General features: G+C 34.9%; 2 protein-coding genes and 1 long non-coding RNA gene across 11 annotated transcripts; 2 read left to right on the forward strand and 1 right to left on the reverse strand.

Annotated features, from left to right (window-relative positions):
- Positions 1–582: 582 nt before the first annotated feature.
- On the forward strand, positions 583–6,721 carry LOC136202402 (uncharacterized). Of its 9 annotated transcripts, none has more exons than XM_065992993.1 (8): positions 583–800; positions 1,337–1,627; positions 2,004–2,664; positions 3,160–3,359; positions 3,429–3,691; positions 4,588–5,590; positions 5,685–5,789; positions 5,861–6,721. In XM_065992993.1, exons 1-6 carry the CDS (start codon positions 790–792, stop codon positions 5,298–5,300), a joined length of 2,139 nt encoding a protein of 712 aa, XP_065849065.1. In that variant the 5' UTR covers positions 583–789; the 3' UTR covers positions 5,301–5,590; positions 5,685–5,789; positions 5,861–6,721. The 9 variants fall into 9 exon arrangements, with proteins under 9 accessions (XP_065849065.1, XP_065849067.1, XP_065849064.1 ...); XM_065992995.1 differs by having other exon boundaries at positions 5,864–6,721; XM_065992992.1 differs by having other exon boundaries at positions 5,714–5,789; positions 5,845–6,721.
- On the reverse strand, positions 6,602–8,669 carry LOC136203934 (leucine-rich repeat extensin-like protein 3). Its single transcript, XM_065995152.1, has one exon. The coding sequence runs from the start codon at positions 8,667–8,669 to the stop codon at positions 6,669–6,671; it is 2,001 nt and encodes a 666-aa protein (XP_065851224.1). The 3' UTR covers positions 6,602–6,668.
- A 9,257-nt stretch (positions 8,670–17,926) lies between these two features.
- LOC136203358 (uncharacterized) lies at positions 17,927–19,301 on the forward strand. The gene is made up of 2 exons (XR_010674802.1): positions 17,927–18,238; positions 18,798–19,301. It is a non-coding gene; the product is annotated as an uncharacterized lncRNA (long non-coding RNA).
- Positions 19,302–19,756: the final 455 nt, after the last annotated feature.

The following is a 19,756-nucleotide window of genomic DNA, read 5'->3' on the forward strand; positions in this document are numbered from 1 at the left end:
ATCAACCTCATTAATTAGGACGGAGCAAATATAACCGGTAACCGATGACCAAACTGATAATCGAATCGAAATCTTAATTTGGTTCGATTATTTTTACTTTTTGGTTCGATTAGATTCTGATTTGAGCTAAAATTGGTAATTGGCTATCGATTCTGTTATTTCGTAAAACATATAAATTTAACCGAAACTGAATCGAAGTTTATATATAAATAAAAAATTTATAATCTTATTTTCTATTCAGTAAATCGAAATGTATATGCAAGTGTATTTGATTTTGAAAATAACAAATTAATGTTCAACTTCAATGAAATTAAAATCCGTACAGAATATAATTTCTTTTCATAAATAAATATATTTTCTTACCAATATTTAAATTAAAAATTTATATAATTCCGTTATTATGTTTGTTTTGTAATCTAACCGATTTTTTTTAATTTAATAACATTATTAATTTTAGTCGGTTCGGATCGATTTGTATATTTCAGTTTGGTTAATCAACAGAACCGAACCGAACCGAACCGATGCTAATCCGTACCAGTAATCAGTGTTACTGTTAGCTATGCGAAGATTTCTATCGCCGTTTTGCAAAGAGGGGAAATTTTCAAGTTGAAGTTGATTTTTTTCTACGAATTCCTTAATCTTTTTGTTTCGAAGTAATTCGTATGAGCTACTTCTTGTTGATTTCTGCTCCGTTTCTTTGTTCTTTTGCTTCCTTGATTATCGATCAATTTTGCAGAAGCATATAGGGTATCGTACGGGTTTCAACTATTAGAGGTAGCATGAAGGGCCATGAATCAAAGGTAAAATTTTGTTTTTTCAACTTGTTATTTCGGTAAGCAAATTCGATAGGCAAAACTCAATAACTTCCCTTTGTTTATTGCTGTATTTTTGGCATTTCTTGGTTGCTTTTCTTTTATAAGTATTGAATGCATATGGAATTTTTTTATGCATGAATATAATGTAAGGTTAAAAGTTTATTTGAAATTTCATTAAAAATACAAGCTGCTTATGTGCAATTTTTGTAGTTCGATTCCTTTATTGCTGGTGTTGACTTTTCTTGGAAAAACACAAACTACTACAATGTTGAATTAGATTGTGACAGGATTAAGTAAGGAAGTTTGTTTCTCAATGCAGTAGTCCTCCTTTTACTTGGATTTTCACTGATTGAAATGAGGACATAAGCCTTATCTGCAGTACTTATGCAGTTTTTGGGATATCCTGATCCAAAGGGACTGGGAAGCCCATCTTCTGAATCAGCTTTATACTGTTATTTGTGTGTAATTTTTTTTTTTTTTTTTTTTGTATATTACTCTTATTGAGTTTATCCTAAACTCAGAGTTTATCCTAAACTCCAGATGCCAAGAATGGATGACATCCTTAATCTACCAGTGCAAGATCCTCCTTGTGCTGAGTTATCTGCTGCTCATATAAAGTGGGTAAAAGTGGAAGGTGGACGCCAAGGTGGTGATGATATTGCTCTTATACCATTTTCTAGAGTAGAAGCTTTTGTCAACGGAGAATCTTCAAATGCAGAATGCCCTGCTAGCTTCCGCATTGAGTCAAGAAGGAAGAGATCTGAAGGAAGCATTAGCAAACCAAGGGTTGATGGCTATCTTGAATATACATTGTAGGTCACAATCTTGTATGTGGTACTTGAATAGCACCTTCATTTTTTTTTTAAATTTCTATTCCCAGTTTTACGTTACAGTGTAAAAATGATGTTTAGAGGTCTGGTGTACATTCTCCTTTCAAATAGTTTCTTGAGATACTGATCACACTTTTGGACATTAATGAAAATCGTGAGCTGAGCTGAGTGAATTTTTTATTCCCAACTAAAACTCACAATTGATTTTTTTTTTTTTTTTGGGCCTGAATGAGATTGTATTCTAGCAAAGAGCAATCTTATCTTCTATCATAATTATCATTGCAGGATGTCCTGTTGTAAAGATATGTGCTGTAACCTTATAATAAGTAATCTGTTAGTTATCATCGTCATTTTGCAGATATTGGTGTTCATATGGTCCTGAAGACTACCGAGATGCTGACTCTGCTACGACCGATGGCTCTAATGTCAAACCTGCAACTGGGAAGGGGAGCAGGCCTGGAAGACGCCATATGATGAGAGGATGCCTTTGCCATTTTACTGTCAAACGCTTGTATACCCGTCCCCTCCTTGCTCTCATTATATATAATCAAAGAAAACATGTCGATAAAACAGGGGCCCCATGCCATGGGGTACTTGATCTGGATGCTGTAGGAACAAGAGCTATGTATGCTCCTCGGATTTCAGAAGAGTTGCGCCAGAAAATAATTTCAATGCTTCATGTTGGCATATCTTTGGATAATATAGTACAGCATCACTCAGAAGTGGTTCAGGGGCATGGTGGCCCCCACAGTCGTGATGATTTTCTCACTAGGAATGATGTCCGTAACATGGAGAGGGTTGTTCGTAATTCTTCTCACAAATTGCATGCAAATGATGATTGCAGTGTAAAAATGTGGGTGCAGCGTCATCAGAAGTATGTGTTCTTCTTTCAGGATACTTCTGGCGCAGATCCATTTATTCTGGGGATACAGACAGATTGGCAGTTGCAGCTGATACTTCGTTATGGAAATAATGGTTCTATAGCTTCTCATTCAACATTTGGCTTGAAGAAACTTAAGGTAATGACCTCTTTCTCTCTCAACCTTTGAGCAAAAACAACATTTTCAATTCTAATTCAAAGCCTGCAACCCTGGAATGGTTTTCTTTGACACAACATAAGTTATAAAAAAAAAACTCAAGAATAATGACTGGAATATGGAAAGTAGTTAGAGCTTAAGAGCTTGTGATACTAAAACACTGCAAATATCATAAAAAGGCATTTCCCTTCTGCATTTCGTCCAAAATAATGCAAAATTGCTTTTGTGATAACACCATCTTGTAGGGGATTTTGAAAATTTCATTGCGAAGGTAGATGATGTCAACATTGGCTTCAATTATTTAATGCTCTGATATTTATGTGTATGTGTATTGGGTCATTTGGTTGATCAGATATCTGGGTTAGAAACCATTTTAGCTTAAGTTCATAGGAAGTTTGGTGCATAGAGGCATATATAAACTTTCCTGTGTTATGCTTATGCTGCTCGATAATGTTCTACTAATTTCCCATTTTACAGTATCCTTTGTATACTTTACTCGTTTTTGATTCATCTCGAAAAGCAATTCCTGTGGCTTGGGTCATTACCTCATCATTTGTTAGTCAAGATATCCACAAATGGTTTGATTCTTTAGCTGAAAAGATCCGAACTAAGGATCCCAAATGGAGGCCAAGCACCTTTCTCATAGATGATCCCTCACTTGACATTTCTGTCATAAGGTAATTTTTTCAGCGAAGCCCCACAAGTTGCTTTCGATACTTGATTTTAGAAAGTTAGTGCAAATGCAGCATCATGCATATTTGCAGAGAGGCTTTCCATTGTCGCGTGCTATTATGTACCTGGACACTTCGTCGTTCTTGGATAAGAAGCCTTCTAAAGAAATGCTGCAACATGGACGTGCAGAGAGAGATGTTTAAGCACTTGGGCTGTATTTTGTATTCCACCAGAAGTGGTCCAAATGCAATAGATGCAATCGAAGAGTTCATGCAAGTATATGTTGACCAAAGTATCTTTATAGATTATTTCAAGAGGAGGTGGTTACCATCTATAGGTGTGTTTCTTTTGTGCTTGTCCTCATCTACCATTTTACTCTTTGATATGGTAAGAGGAACTTTCTACTTATCTGATACTAGCATTGTCTTTCTGTGTTACAAGAGGTTTTTCTTATCCTTCTATGCCTTCTCATAGTTTCTTATTATTGCAGTTGCTGGTCTCAAGTTAATTTGCTTAGGCAGACAGCTAGCATAATATTTATATGCACCCTTATAATGAAAGTGTTGCCCGCTTTTTTGTACACATTGTCAGAGAAAGATCACGATCTTTCTTTATAACTGCAATAAATTTGGACAAATTAAAAACTACTGGTGTTTCATAAAATTTCTGATGTTGTCAGTCTTCCTATTCATCCTCAAACGGGTCAATTGTTTATTGCAATCACCAGATAGACCTGCATTTATTTGAATGTTTTAACAGGTGGAATCTTTTTAGACTGAGTCAAGGATTGAAACTTATGACCATACAATGTATAGAATGAGGTATAGTGGAAAATAACATGCATCCATGGTGGAAAAATTATTGGCTTATTAACATATTTGAGAAATAATCCAATGTCTTTTTATCTGTTTCTTTGGACTGCTCAATATGGCTATATAAAATAATTAAAAAAAGGCCTTGGTCACACAAGTTCACAGCTTTAACATTTTTTCCTCTGTACATGGATTTTAATTTGCTCGGTTCTGAATCATGTTGTCTTTGGTAATTATCTTCTGCAGAAGGCATAGCTTCATCATCTAAATTTGATAGTAGTTTGTGCTATGACTTATGCAGTTATTTTTTGGTGACTGTATTGAGAGTGCTATGGCCTTTCAAAGAGAAGAAAAAAAAGAGTTATTTAACCACATGATTGTAATTTTAAGCATTGATCATCAGTTACCTCTGATGTTGCAGAGTTGTGGGTTAATGGCACAAGGTCTCTCCCTGTGACTGGTGTGGAGCCCCTGGCTGCAATTGAATCCTATCACATTTGGTTAAAATCCAAGATTTTTGCTGAGCAACATGCTAATTTATGGACAAGAATTGACTGGTTGATCCACATTTTGACGACTAAATTTCACTCCTTGTACTGGTTAGACCAATACAGTATAGAAACTGGGTATTTTGCAAATTTAAGGGATGAGTCTTTCTTAACTAATTCTTGGTACGAGGCTCTGCACATTTCTGATGTTGATGTGATGTTGGATGAGCAAAATCTTCAATATGCAAAAGTCATTTCACAAACTGACAGAAGTCTGGCATACACAATTTGGAATCCTGGTACAGAATTCTCTCTGTGTGACTGCCCCTGCTCGAGGCTGGGAAATCTTTGTAAGCATGTCGTTAAGGTGTCAATCTTATGTAAAAATCGGCAGGTTGCAAGGCCATTGTTGGCTACTCAAGTCTATCGGCAGACCTTGCTTACCCTTTTGCAGAATCCTCCAGATGATCCTCTAGTTCTTGAGCATGCAATTTTGCATGCAGCCCGCTTGCAACAGGATATCAAAGGCTTGGAAGACTTGTCTAATGATGGGTTGCTCCAACCTTTACCTCCTAAAGTGAACCCTCATATAGGAGATAATGTACTTTTTTCCACGTTTTCTTTGATTAAGCGATTGAAAAGGTGATCATATTTTCAGATTTAATGAGCTTTTCTAGCAATACAAGTACTGTTTAAAAGGGGACGCCAGATGTGAAACTTTTCTTGTTTTAACTACTCGCCACTTGACACCCGGTCAGAATTTGGTCCAGAGGTCCAAGAAGTTTCAGGTTCTAAATTATGGAGCCTGGAGCCCTCACTTCTGAAAATACTTACATCACCTTCAGTGCTGTGATTTCTCTCAACATCCACCAGAGTTTCTTGTATTTTCAGCTGAGCCCGAGGAAAAAAACACAAACAGAAGTTTGTTCGTTTGAGGTTAGTTATTTAACCTGTTTTGTTTCTGATATGTTGGTTTGCTGATGAATTGTTCTTTGCTTTTGGGTTAATGCGTTTTCCCTGTACCCTCAAGCTGAAGGTTTTCTGAATCTGCAATTATAGGGAATGTGCTAGACAGGGTCCATGATCAGAATCTATGGTTGCTACTGTTATTGATGTATATTTGCCTGGGACAGAGGTAACTAGAATTAAAAATTCCATTAAAGCCGTTTCTATCTATTTCTGATCTGTAGTGTGTTGAACATGCAGCAGGTGGCTAGCCTTCATGGTACGGTTTGTACACCGGACAAACATCAAGCAAATTTGAGCTTAAATATGTCATCCTAGACAGGAGAATCCAGTGTTGGTGAAAGCAAAAAGAGGATCTGGCAGCTAAGACTCTTTTGTTCTCTCCCTCTTATACAAATAAGTTAACAGTTTTTTAATGTATATATTTTTTGGTATCACAATTGGATTGCTAGTTGATACTCAGAATCAATTTTTGAGATGAAATCTAATCAAGACTATAAAACTAAGAAGTGTATATAGTGGCAAACATAGGGTATTGCCTGTTTTGCTGATATATGATGACTGATGGCTTACGATGATAAAAGCCAGTCCCCACCAAAATGTTCCTATTATTGAAGCGCAGATCATTAAAGACAATGAAATCTGCTTGGTTATAATTAGATAATTAATTGGATAAATAAACTAAAAATCGGTCATTAATTGGCTTATATATAACTAATTCAGAAAACGTATATATTGTAAAGTAAATCTCGTTTGAGTAAAATACAAATCCTGCAAACCTAACATCTGCCTATCTATCTACGTCTTCCATCTTATTAAAAATCAGAAAACCCACTCACCCAAATTAAAAAGAAAACAGCAAATACGAAAAAATTTCTTAATCCTATAATTTCCAGTGATGCACAACATAATTAATGGTTAGAACGATGTGGTATCACATATTCTCTTGGCTTCTTGCTTGATGGTTACATGAGAAGTTGCCCTTGCTTGGCTCTGCCGATGATCATATCGATGGAGCAAATAAAAAGTCTCACTGAAGATCAATCCATTAGTAGAAATTGTAGTATGGTGGCGGTGGAGATGCATATGGTGCTCCTATGATTGGTGGTATCGGCCCTTCATATCCTGGAGCGGGTGGCGGTGGTGGAGGTGAGTAAATTGGTGGAGGAGGTGAGTGAATTGGCAGTGGTGGGGGAGGTGAGTGGACTGGTGGGGCCGGTGAATAGACTAGTGGTGGTGGGGGAGGTGAATGGACTGGCAGCGGTGGTGAGTAAACTGGCGATGGTGGGGGAGGTGAGTGAACTGGCGGGGGTGGTGAGTAACTTGGTGGGGGAGGGAAGGCAGGTGGCGGTGAGTGAACTGGTGGAGGGGAAGAGGGTGGTGGGGGAGGTGAGTGGACTGGCAGGGGCGGTGAGTAAACTGGCGATGGTGGGGGAGGTGAGTGAACTGGCGGTGGTGGGGAGTTACTTGGTGGGGGAGGGAAGGCAGGCGGCGGTGACTGAACTGGTGGAGGGGAAGAGGGTGGTGGGGGCGGTGAGTATATAGGCGGAGGAGGGGAAGTGGGTGGCGGGGGAGGTGAGTAAATTGGCGGAGGAGGGGATGGTGAATAGATAGGTGGAGGAGGCGAAGGTGATGGTGGTGGGGGTGAGTTAATTGGTGGAGGAGAGGGCGGTGAATAGACAGGTGGAGGCGGCGAAGGTGATGGTGGTGGGGGTGAGTTAATTGGTGGAGGAGGGGGCGGTGAATAGACAGGTGGAGGCGGCGAAGGCGGTGGTGGTGGGGGCGAGTTAGCTGGTGGAGGAGGGGGCGGTGAATAGACAGGTGGAGGCGGTGAAGGCGGTGGTGGGGGTGAGTAAAGTGGCGGAGGAGGCGAAGTGGGTGGTGGTGGTGGAGGTGAGTAAAGTGGCGGAGGAGGCAAAGGTGATGGTGGTGGGGGTGAGTTAACAGATGGAGGGTTGTTATGACAAGCAAAAGAAGTACAATTAACAGTCCTAGAAAGGACTACTTTACATTGCAAACGAGATCTTTGCTTTGGTCTATTCCTCAAACAATTCCTTTCATCATTCAAACTTTCCATCTCCAAGCATTTGTGTGGCTCTCCACTTATAAAGTTGTAACCAAAGCTAAAATTTCCCAATTTCGGTAGAGAACACAAACTTTCTGGAATTTTTCCTGATAGCAAATTATGTGCCATATCCAACCTTTCCAATTTCTTCAATTTCCCAATTACCTCAGGCACACCTCCCTTCAACTTATTATAACTTATATCAAGCACTTGCAAATTTTCAAGCAACCCTATCTCCTCTGGAAAACATGAATTCAACCCATTATTCATCATTATCATCTCGTTTAATGTTCCTGACATGTTCTGAAAACTCGACGGTAGACATCCCTGGAACTTATTGTTCGCTAGAACAATAACAGAAACAGGTGAGTTCCCGAAATTGTCAGGCAATTCAAAAGTAAACCTGTTATGGTTAATAAATATTGCATCCAAATCTTTGTCAAACAGCTTCTTTGGAACATCACCTTCAAACTCATTAAATCGAAGATCAAGAAATTTCAGGTTTGGGAGTTGGAGGACTTGATGGGGAAATTTTCCTGCAAAACGATTGTTGCTTAAATCAAGCTCGAAGAGAAGCTTGAGTTTGTTCCAAGTTTTGGGGAGAAGTCCGCAGAATCTGTTGGAGTTAAGATGGAAGAATCCAATGTCGGTAAGGAGTCCAAGCTCTTCTACTAAATGTCCGGCAATATCAGCATGATTTAGATCGATCCCGGCAACAGTCTGAATGGATGAATTATCAGGAGCAGGATAACAGAAAATGCCAGTGTAGTTGCAGACATGAGTTCCAAGCCAGTTAGAGGTTAGATTTTTGGGATCAGAAATGAATGATCTTTTCCATGCCTGGAGAGCAACATATGCATTTTGAAGTCTTGGGTTTTGGTTTTGCAACCCTAACCCTAACCCTGAAATGGGTGCAGCATTAGTAGAAAGTGATATAAATAGGTAAAAGAGAGTTGAACAAGTTAGAAATATTTGTATCCTCATCAGAGTGTAGCAAACATCTATTGTCTTGTCTTAGGATGGATCCACAATGATAGCGGATGAGATCTTGGAGATGAGTTTGTTTGTGTTAGAATCAATGATTATATGTTTGTAATATAATTATAATTATAAAGACAATTTACTTAAATGTAGCTGTTTCATAACAGAACAACTGAGTTATTTTTGTGGTTTATCTTTCTAAAATTAGACCATTCAAGCTCATCAAAACCATTTTCAACACAAGACTTGCAGTTTTATTAGCACACCAGATCCAACTCCCTTTGACATCTTCTTTTTTTTTTAATTAAATATTATACCATCAATTTTAAACTCAAATAATACTATCAATTTTCAATTAATTATAATTTTTGTTTTATTATCAGCACTCATAAGCGACATATCCATTTGTGTTATTAATTGCTATATATTGTATATAATTTTACCTATAATACTTTTCCAATGAAATAATATATGATTTCAAAAAACATCACATATTAAATTTTAATCGTCATTTTAAATTCAATTAAATGATTAAAATTTATAGAATTGTAATTTATTTTATTTTTTTACCAGAGAATTGTAATTAATTAAATATTGTGAAAGTCTATTTTTTCTCTCCTTTTCTTAAACTAACAACATAAAATAAAAAGAATGTTTGAGAATCAGATTTCAGGATAATATCTTTGTATTTGTAATTGTGCTCTTTCAACAAACTCAATGCTTCTCGCACACTAAAGCTCTGTTATTTTTTATTTAATTTCAGTATAAGTAAGTTTAGTTCAGTTAATTTAATTTCAGTAATTTATTATTATTTATATATAATTATAATTATTTATATATAATTTATTTATATAATTCATCATTATTTATTATAATTATAATTACTTTTATATAATTTATAATTTTTATATATAATTTATATTTTTATATATATAATATATCATTTATCATTACATATATATATATATATATATATATATAATTTATCATTATTTATTATAATTATAGTTATTTATATATAAATACTCGATCAAGAACGAACTAATAACGACTGAATATTATTCTCGGTAACGATTTTTAGTGTTTCAATGTGTTTTTCTCTCTTTTTCTTTTCTTTTCTATGTTTTTTCGCCCAAAAATTCAATTTTAGTCCTTTTTCTTATTTTAATTAGATTACAATTATTTTGAAAGTTAGTTTGTTTTAATTATTTATTTTTTCTAAACATTTAAGTTTCCTACAATGATAAATGATCTGTTTAGCTAGCTCAGGAAAAAAATGTAACTATGATCCGATACGGATAGTTCGGGGTTGAATGTGTATATTTAGACTAGATTTGGGGATACATGGGTTTGCTGGAATTTTTTGAAAATTCCGTAACAGGGGTTTAGTGACGAACCAGATTTGTCAAAAATGCATTTCAATTAATAAATGACATTTTATGACGAATCTGGTCCGTCGGAATGCTACTGGAATGTGCCTTTGGGGTTCTATGACGAAAATTTCCATCAGAAACAGCTTAACTTAGGTTCCAGTTTGTAATTATGGTTCTCTGATGGATATGTTCCGTTTTTATAATGCTAATGGAAGGTAGTTTGGCATAAACTGATATTACAGAAATTGGCAATATTAAAGTATTTTTTTTTTAGATTTTGAAATTGTAAGAAGTATTGATGGTACTAATATTTTGTGGAAAAAATTAACTATTAATTTAAAACAATTAAATAAAAAAACGAATTGTTGTGAGGTCCCAATTGATGAAGGACTATTTTTATAATTTATATTATTGATGGATTGGTTTTTATAATTTGTAATAAAAAAAAGAAAAATAAATAAAAAGTTGACCACCGAATTCGGTGGTCAAGTGGCAATTAATTGTGCCAGCAAATTGCTCGCACAATTAATTGACAAGGTCATCCTTGGCTTAAGCCAAGGATGCTCCATCAATCCATTTGTGAGAAATAGAATAAAAAGAAAAAAATATGAGGAGTTGAGAGCATTGAGAGAATAGGGAGCAAGGTAAAATAAATTGAGAGAGTTTTGTGAGAATTAAGTCTCGGTTAAGAGATTTTAATTTGGAGAGGGTAGTTTAATTATTTTGGGGAAAGACAAAAAATAGTAAGATAATTATTTTGGGGTATTTTCGGAAAACACATGAGTGCTACTATTTTTGTTTTATCTCATTGTAATTCTAGAAAGTTTATAGAGAACACCCTCTTGTACACCTCATAAATTCAATAAAATTGAGATTTATTGTTTCCGCTAAATTGTTGTAATCCAGAACATTCCCAACATATTTTCCGGTCCAAATATGGTTTTAGCATATGGTGGTTTACTTGCTTCTAAACCTATGTATCCAATCAAACTCTAAAGAACAGAGCCAGCCTTGACAGAATCCTATAATTCGTCCATCAGCCTTGACACATTTTCACCTGGGAGTTTTAAACATTTACATTCCAACTACAAGTCTATTGAACAAAACACATCTTTTTTGTTTGTATAACAAACATAGTTTGTAGACATGTATATATATAGTTAGAGGTTAATGATTCAATTTCATTTCTTATGTAATATGTTTACTCACTTTCTAGGGATTTTTTCCAGATTTTTATGAAAATCTCCAACACAAGGCATATGTTATTGATGCAGAAATGCATTGAGCCCAACAATATCACGAAATCTCCCAAAAGGGTTGGAATTTGGATAGGGGTAAGATCGGGCCCGTGGACTATGTCTACGCCAATTCTCCCAAATGGGACAACTTTCCCCGCACGATCCAAAGGCTATAAGATCAATATATTCTATAAGGGGCCTCCATAAAAGATTAAAACAAACGAAAACTTCTTGACGTACCTTTGGATAAATTGTGGTGTATGGAGCATATGTGTGTCCACCGATAGTATGACCCGAGTTGGTATAAGAAACACTATAAGGGGACAAGGACTCAAGCGTCGGATCTCCACCAACCCCTGGGCCAGTTGTCGGGACTGGTTTAAGTGATCCACCCTAGTCCATTAGGGACTAGGAGAGTCGGGCATCCGACCTTCGGAAGGGAGGCGGATGTCTCCGTTCAGGTGGAATCCTGACGGACACTTTGGGTGGGCCCATAGTGCGAGTTATCTATATATCGAGGTTTAACCACGATAAACCCCTCCGGGACGGATTACAGATATATGAATTGACGAGATGCCTTCGGTTAAAAGGAGATAGACCCCTTCGGGTAGTGTTGGCTGGCCAAGACTCGGGGAAACCTCAGCGCCACATGGGGCATTGGCTAGGTCTTCGGACGGGCCCCGTAAGGAATTAACCTTTTCGTCAACAAACAAGATCAATAATCGAAAGTATGAAGATGGTGAAAGACATTAGGCCTAATGCTCCTCCAGGCCCCTTAACTTGTTCAAATTTGTCATTTTACCCCTCCAACTCATCGAATGTCCTATTTACCCCCTTAACTCCATAGAAATAGTATTTTCCACCCCTTAACTTGTCCAAATTAGTCATTTTACCCATCATCAACTCATCGAATGTCCTATTTACCCCCTTAACTCCATAAAAGTGGTATTTCTCACCCCTTATGATCCTATTTACCCCTTTAACTCCATAAAAGTGATATTTCTTACCCCTTTATAGTGCAAAATTAATAGCACTTATTCAAATGAGTTTGAAAATATATATTTTTAATATCAACTTTTTATTTTGTTTTAATTTGATAATTATATTGATCCTTCATGTGTTTATTATAATAATATTGTATTACAATAGCCATGCTAGTGTCTAGGGTGCCAACCTAGTTGGGATTCCAGGTTCACTCATGGTTCGTCCCAACCTTCATAAAAAAAAAAAAAAAATAATATTGCATTACAATAATTAGATAATCAAATTTAACTAGCAAAAAAGAAAAAAAAAAAAAAGAGAAAGAATGAATAATGATCCAAATAACAAGAATATATATTTTTTTTTGATAAAAAAAAGAACATTAATACAAACAAGTTAAAGACATTATATGTAGAGATAAGGTACCAAAATAGGCCTATGATTTTGGAGAAGTATCAATTTAGGTTCCATGTACAAAATAGCACCAATATAGGTTTACCGTGTAAAAAATGTATCAATTTAGGTCTCGATGACGGATTGTAAGGGATGAGAAATACCACTTTTATGGAGTTAATGAGATAAATAGGACATTCTATGAGTTGGAGAGGGGGTAAATGGACAAGTTGAGGGGGTGAGAAATACCACTTTTATGGAGTTAAGAGGGTAAATAGGATATTCTATAAGTTGGGGAGATAAATGGACAAGTTGAGGGGTGAGAAATAACACTTTTATGGAGTTAATGGGGTAAATAGAACATTCGATAAGTTGAAGGGATAAAATAACCAATTTGGACAAGTTAAGGGAGTTGGAGAAGCATTAGACCATTAACATACTAATTAATTAATGCTAATTTGGCTTATGTGCGGACGATAGCTAGAAAAAATTTATAGTTGACGGAAACTCTAGTTATGAGTATTATGAGTTTTACGGTCAACTATTTTGAATGGGGGAATTTTTATTAGTTGATATAATAAACAAAATGTACCATGTATAAATACAACATTATAGTAAAAGTAAAGAAAGAGGAAGGGTAAATAATTTAGTAGTCTTTTTTTTTTTTTTTTATCTAATACACTGTTTTTTTTAAAGAATGAAAGAATTATCATTGAAGATCAACAATTAAAGTGTTGCAAAGAAAAGGAGGAGGTACAGACCACCACACCCCTTGTTCAGACGCAGAAACAGCCGCTCTTGCTAACACATGAGCTGATTGATTCGCTGAACGTTTCACAAAAACTACACTACTGCGCGTTATATCTCGTAGAAGAGATTTACAATCAGAAATAATGTGACCTGTCATAGAAGCATTTGACAAAGCCGATTGGATTTCACGGACTAGCAGCATGCAATCAGTTTCAACCATTACATCCGACCACAGCTGACTTTTAACCCAACTTAACGCCTCGCACATAGCAAACGCTTCCGCCACTAAGCCATCAGTTGGACCAGCCACATGCCCGCATCTGCCAGCAATGAAGTTTCCCCGATCGTCCCGAACAACAATTCTGAATCCCAGTCGTTGTGGAGCCAGTGACGTTGCTGCATCAACATTAATTTTGAGTAGTCCAGACTCGAGCGGGACCCATCGAACCTGCAGAGTGATATCCACAGTATGGGATTGTCGAACAATTACCTGCGCTTGCTTCCAACTCGTATAGAGTACTGTAGCTTCATGAAGACGGCTGACCGCTGGCATATCCACACTGTTCTAGACCCAGTCGTTCCTACTCATCCAGACGGACCAACACGTCATAGCAGCCACCTCAAGGTCCCTTTGGTTAACCGAAGCTTGAAGATTGGACCAAAAGAGCCGAAAGCTCGTAGCCCCTCCACTACGATCTCCCAACGACGAGTGATGCCATATTTCTTTTGCCTTTACACAACCCACTAGCGCATGAAAATTATCTTCTAGAAAGTTTGACCAACGCGGACAGCCATTATCAATGTCAACACCCCTGTTACGCAAGGTAGCCGTCGTTGGTAAGTAGTCAGCTAATGCCCTCCACATTAGATTCTTAACTTTTGGTGGAATGTATAAATTCCATAGCTGGTTACAGATCACATCACCATGTAACTGAGTATTCAGGGGCTGTCGTCTCATTAGTTGGGAATAACCAGTCTTAACACTATACTGCCCAGAAGTTTCAAACTTCCAATACCATGAATCAGGGTAGACTGATATCGGGATTGGTATTTGCAAAATTAGATTAGCATCTCGGTCCTAAAAAATGTCACGCACCACACCCGGGTCCCACTGACCCGTATCACATGATTTCAAACTAGAAACAGTAGCGTGTCGCAATTCCTCCACATACCCGCTTGTGACATACGGGTTCTCATCGGGTAGCCATGGAATATTCCAAATTCAAGTCTGCTCACCAGAACCGATTGCTCGTCGAATACCATATAATAATAGGGGACGCGCAACAAGAGTGCTTCCCCATACATAGCTTGGGTTGTTGCCCAACTTTGCTTCGAAAAAATCAGAATTTGGAAAGTACCGAGCTTTATAGACTCTAGCCACTAGGGAATCCGGCCTTTGGATAAATCCACTACAAGAAATTTGGTCTTTTATGACGATTATTTTTTCTACGAATATAATTTTGTCACCGATAATAACTTAATCATGACGAATTTTAACTTTTGTCATTATTTATAAATTTGTCATGACAATTTTAAAAGACGTCTCTATTGATTTACAAATTTGTCACTATTTGATACTTTTGGTGACGATAAGTGAAAAATCGTAACTTGTACTTTCAGGGGAAAATTTTAGTAGAATAAATTTGGAGGGAAACTTTTTTCGTGACCAAAGAATGATAATCAATGACAAAATCATCGTCATAATAAGAAATATTTTTTTATGACACTTTACATTTATGATTACATAATTTAAACAAATGGTGATAAATTAAATTTCATCATATATTGTAATTTTTTGTGATATTATTTAAATATCATCCTATATTTTGATATTATTGTGACAATTTATGTTTATCATCACTCGTAATATTAATAGAATTTTTTAAATAATTTAAAATTGGAAAAAACAATATATTTTTTTGAAAAAAGAATTTTAATATATGATGATTTATTTTTTTTGTTATCGAGATAATATATTAATGACGATTATTAATATGTCATAAATAAATTGGACAAATGTGATTAAATATATATTGTCATGATTATTATATTAGTGTAACCATATTTATACATTGATCTATTATAATATTTGTATGATAATAAAGTAAATAGTCATAATGTTAATTGATGTTTTATATCATCATAAAATATAATATTTTACGATAATTCTTACTCGTCATAAATTAATCATTTAAAAAAATACTAATTTTTTTTTTTGATGAAATACTAATTGAATTGTGTCATACACGTTATTTATATTTTTGATATATAATATTTAGATATGTGATAATTATGTTTAATTACAAAAAAAAAAAGTGTAATGTCATGTATACAATTTCTTTTATGATTAATTATTTTTGTCATAAAATTATATATAAAAATAAGGGTAAAGTTCAAATAAAACCCCTGTGGTTTCACTAATTTTCAGATAAAAGGACTGTGGTTTACTTTTTGTCAAAACGAGGACTCAGGTTTTCAAATTCAACAACATAAGGACTTTTTCGATTGATACTATTAAAACCACTCTTGACGACTTCAAAAATGACATATTTTAAAAACTACTAATATTCTAAGCAACTTTAATTCTTCAACTTTTTTATTTCGAGATTATTTAGATGATATTTGGTAAAGAGAGAGAAAGTTAATGTTTAGAAAGAGAAAGTTTCAAAAAAAATGATTTTCTAAAATCGAAAATGTAGTTCTATAGAAAATATGGCATTGAACAACTTTAATTCTTGAAAATTTTCATTTTCAGGTCGTTAAAGATAGTTTTAATAGCATTATTAAAAGTGTGAAACCTCGATCCTCGTTTTGACAAAAAGTAAACCACAGTCCTTTATCTGAAAATTAGTGAAACCACAGAGGTTTTATTTGAACTTTACCCTAAAAATAACACTGTTATAAAACAGTGATCATTGAAAAAAAAATATTCCTCCAAAAAACAATAATGGGATAGTTCATGTGACAGAGTTTTTGTAGAAATTTTTTACGTCACAAAATCTATAATGCTATGTATAACATAATTGAATTCTTTCACTAATTTTTGCAAACTCAACTAAATAAATTTTTGTTAAACATTTTTTTTTTTGATAATTGTTAAACATTTCTTTTATACCTAATACTAGTACATTTTTACAATTTTAAATAAAAAAATCATACTACTTTGATTTAATTATTTATTTTTATTTTAATTATAGAGACATTTATGAAGTGGCTAAGCTCTATTGGGCGCTGCTTTCTTGATTCACTCCATGCCTAAGGGGGCTCTTTTCTACGTTTTCTTCTCTTAAGATATTTTTTGATAGTGACAGCTGATAGGGAAAGCTTCCTCTTTGATCGACCAAGCCGAAAGACAGACACATTTCCTAAAGCCACGCCCCTACCGCCTGTCCTTTCCTGAGTACAGTACTAAGTAGTAAAGTCATTACCAAGGGTTAATAAGCTGGAGAAGGGTGTAACGGGATCAGGGTGTATCGGCTAAAGGGTTCCTAAGCGGGAATAAGGGCCCATAAGCGAGCTAGGGAAAAGGGCTCCTAAGCGGGGTGTAACGGTGAAAAGAAAAGAATAGGCAGAGAAGAGAGGGAAAGTCTTTTTGAGTCCAGTGCGTCGCGTTGGCTTTTTTGTAACAGAATTTTGAGCACAAGGTAAAAGATGGCTTGTTCAATGGATAACCTTATTCTAAACGAGGGTTCCGGTTTTATATAATTTTATCCGATAAAAATATTTAATAATTTTTTTTTTTATATTAACAATAATTAATATTTGAATTTAGGGATAAAGTGGAAAAATACCCTAACATTTATAGTCAAGAGCAATTTTATTTTTATAGTCTAAAATGGTGCTATTTTACCCCTAACATTGGCAACTAAGAGCAATTTTATCCCTAAAGTTGACAAATTGAGTCAATTTGAGAAATAATTCACCAAACTCTCTTTTCGGTCATTAATTTTGCCATCTACACTTCAGGTGTGCGTCATTTTATCATTCATTAGTAGTAGTTCATAAACTTGTGATTAGACGTGAAAGAAATTAAAAAAATATACTATATTTTTATGAGCCGGACAAAATAAAAAAATTCGCTGAATTTATAAATATTAATCTCCAATTCTATTATTAAATCACAAAAAATATGGAATCTTTTTTTTATATTTTAGAAACAACTGATATGCAATTGGTACTGAATAAAGAACAAAGTATCTATAATATGTCTGAAATTGACCTAAACTTGCCAACGTCAGGGGTAAAATTATTTTTGGCTACCAACGTTAAGGGTAAAATTGCTCTTAGTTATCAGATTTTAAAGGTAAAATCGCATCATACATTTTAGACTTTAAGGATAAAATTTCTCATGACGGTAAACATTAGAGGTCTTATCCCTTAAATTTAATTACTTGTTTTTATTTTTGAGATTCATATTTTATTTTTAATATATCTACATTATATACATATATATTCAATTCTTTATTTATAAAAACTGATTTTACTTTTTATATTTAATAATAAACTCCTTTTTGTTCTTCTTTAGGGTTATCACGTTTCTCTGATCTATTGCCCACCTCTCTCACGATGGCAACGATTTCAACCATGCTGCCACCATCTTCAGAGAATGATCCATCAATAACCACTCCATTCTCTTTTCTAAGTTTTCAATCGCATTACACTCCCCTCTCTATTTTGATATTTTCGGTCGCCAGGGCCGCGTTTAAAGCCGCCGGTGTACAAGAGCAAAAGTGAGAGGTATGAGGGGATTGAATGGAGGACCATGGCTTGTGCTGCCAATTCCTCCGTGAACAGCTCCGAGCTTCTTGCCAGTAATTACGGGTCCAGGCCTATCAAGGTTGCTCTCTCTCTGCTTATTCATATGAATCTCATCAAAACTAAATTTGAAAATTTGCTATTTAGGTGTTGAAAGGAATTTTGATATTCTAACTGGACTAGGTTCATTTTGTTTGAAACTAGTGTTCGACAATTGGAAATGGATGTCCGATCAACACAAGCAAAATTGACCAATTGAGCTCGAGAGGATTTTTGCCCAGTAAGGGCCAACTTTTTTCAAAATAGGACGGGGCTTGTCTATACTAGGCTTAATATCTTCCTTCCCGAGTATCTCCAAGAATTATATGCGCTTCAGATGAAATTTGTACATTTCTTGTTGATATTTACATACAAGATGTTGTAGTAAAATTTTACATTTATATCTGAATTTTTTACAATTGAAGATGCAAATAGAAGTGATATTCTAGATTGATTTGGACTGGAAGTGAAGCATTCATAGTCCTACCCAAGTTTTCTGTTGCAATCGCCTTTCATTATCTTATTAGGTTGAGAGATTGCAATTTTTGTCATTACCATATGAGGTTGAGAGATTGCTAATTTTTGCTGTTATTTGATTTCAGAGTGTACCAGGAATGCTTACATTTAAAACTGGACATGAAGATTTGAGGGATGCTTCATAGTGTTCATGGTTCAAATGCTTAGTTTTTTTTTCTGATTATGTTTTCTAGTTTTCATTATTGTTCCAAATTACATTTTGCATTTGTTTTTATAGCATTTGTCACCGGGGCTCCCAAGTGAGGCAAAGCAAAGCATGAGCGATTCACAACTCCGTTCCTTGAAGGATGTGTTATCTAGGCAAGCGGCTCAACCCAAGCGCAAAGTGCAGAAGATCATGCTTCTATTTTTCTTTTTTATTACTATTAATACCAATTTACTAATTTTCATCAGTTATGATTTACCTCACAAGTGAATATTATATATGGAAATTACATTTGCAAACTTTTTGTGCGCTGCATTTATCCTCTCTACGTGTTTTTAGGGACAATCTATTGTCAAGAAATTATTTGTTTAATGATGCATTGTAATGACAATATATTGAATAAATGACAACAAAATTTATGTTATTATACAATAATTTTTTATGACCATTTCTATCTTTAATAAAGGTGTACCTTAATGACAAGATAACCGTCACTAATTAATATGCTTTAATGACAAATTAAATGTTAAAGTGCCAATAAATATGATAATTATAGTGTGATAAAAAAATTTAAAATTTCGGTTTGAGTTATAGATTCGTTAGCTTAATTATAAATTTTGATAACAAAATATGCATTTTGTCACTTTAACTTTACATTTCATGACGGATATTAATCTTATGTCACAAAACGTGTGTCAATTACAACGTCACTAAAATCCTATAATTTCAATCTTATATTAGTATTTGTTACTATAGCTATGATTATAGATGACAAAATTTGAATATCGTCACCTAAATGTTTACTTTTCATGACGAAATGAAGTCTTAAATGACAAAATATTTACAATAATAGTGACAAAATAAGCATCACGAAAACAA

The sequence above is a fragment of the Euphorbia lathyris genome, chromosome 8, assembly GCF_963576675.1.
Source record: "Euphorbia lathyris chromosome 8, ddEupLath1.1, whole genome shotgun sequence".
Taxonomy (NCBI): domain Eukaryota; kingdom Viridiplantae; phylum Streptophyta; class Magnoliopsida; order Malpighiales; family Euphorbiaceae; genus Euphorbia; species Euphorbia lathyris.

Bases quoted from the DNA above. Each gene is read 5' to 3' on its own strand.
- LOC136203934 (XM_065995152.1), bottom strand. From the start codon at position 8,669: ATGAGGATACAAATATTTCTAACTTGTTCAACTCTCTTTTACCTATTT.
- LOC136202402 (XM_065992993.1), top strand. The intron at 3,360-3,428 runs GTAATTTTTTCA...GTGCAAATGCAG, and splicing joins CTTGACATTTCTGTCATAAG to CATCATGCATATTTGCAGAG. The intron at 3,692-4,587 runs GTGTGTTTCTTT...CTGATGTTGCAG, and splicing joins GAGGTGGTTACCATCTATAG to AGTTGTGGGTTAATGGCACA.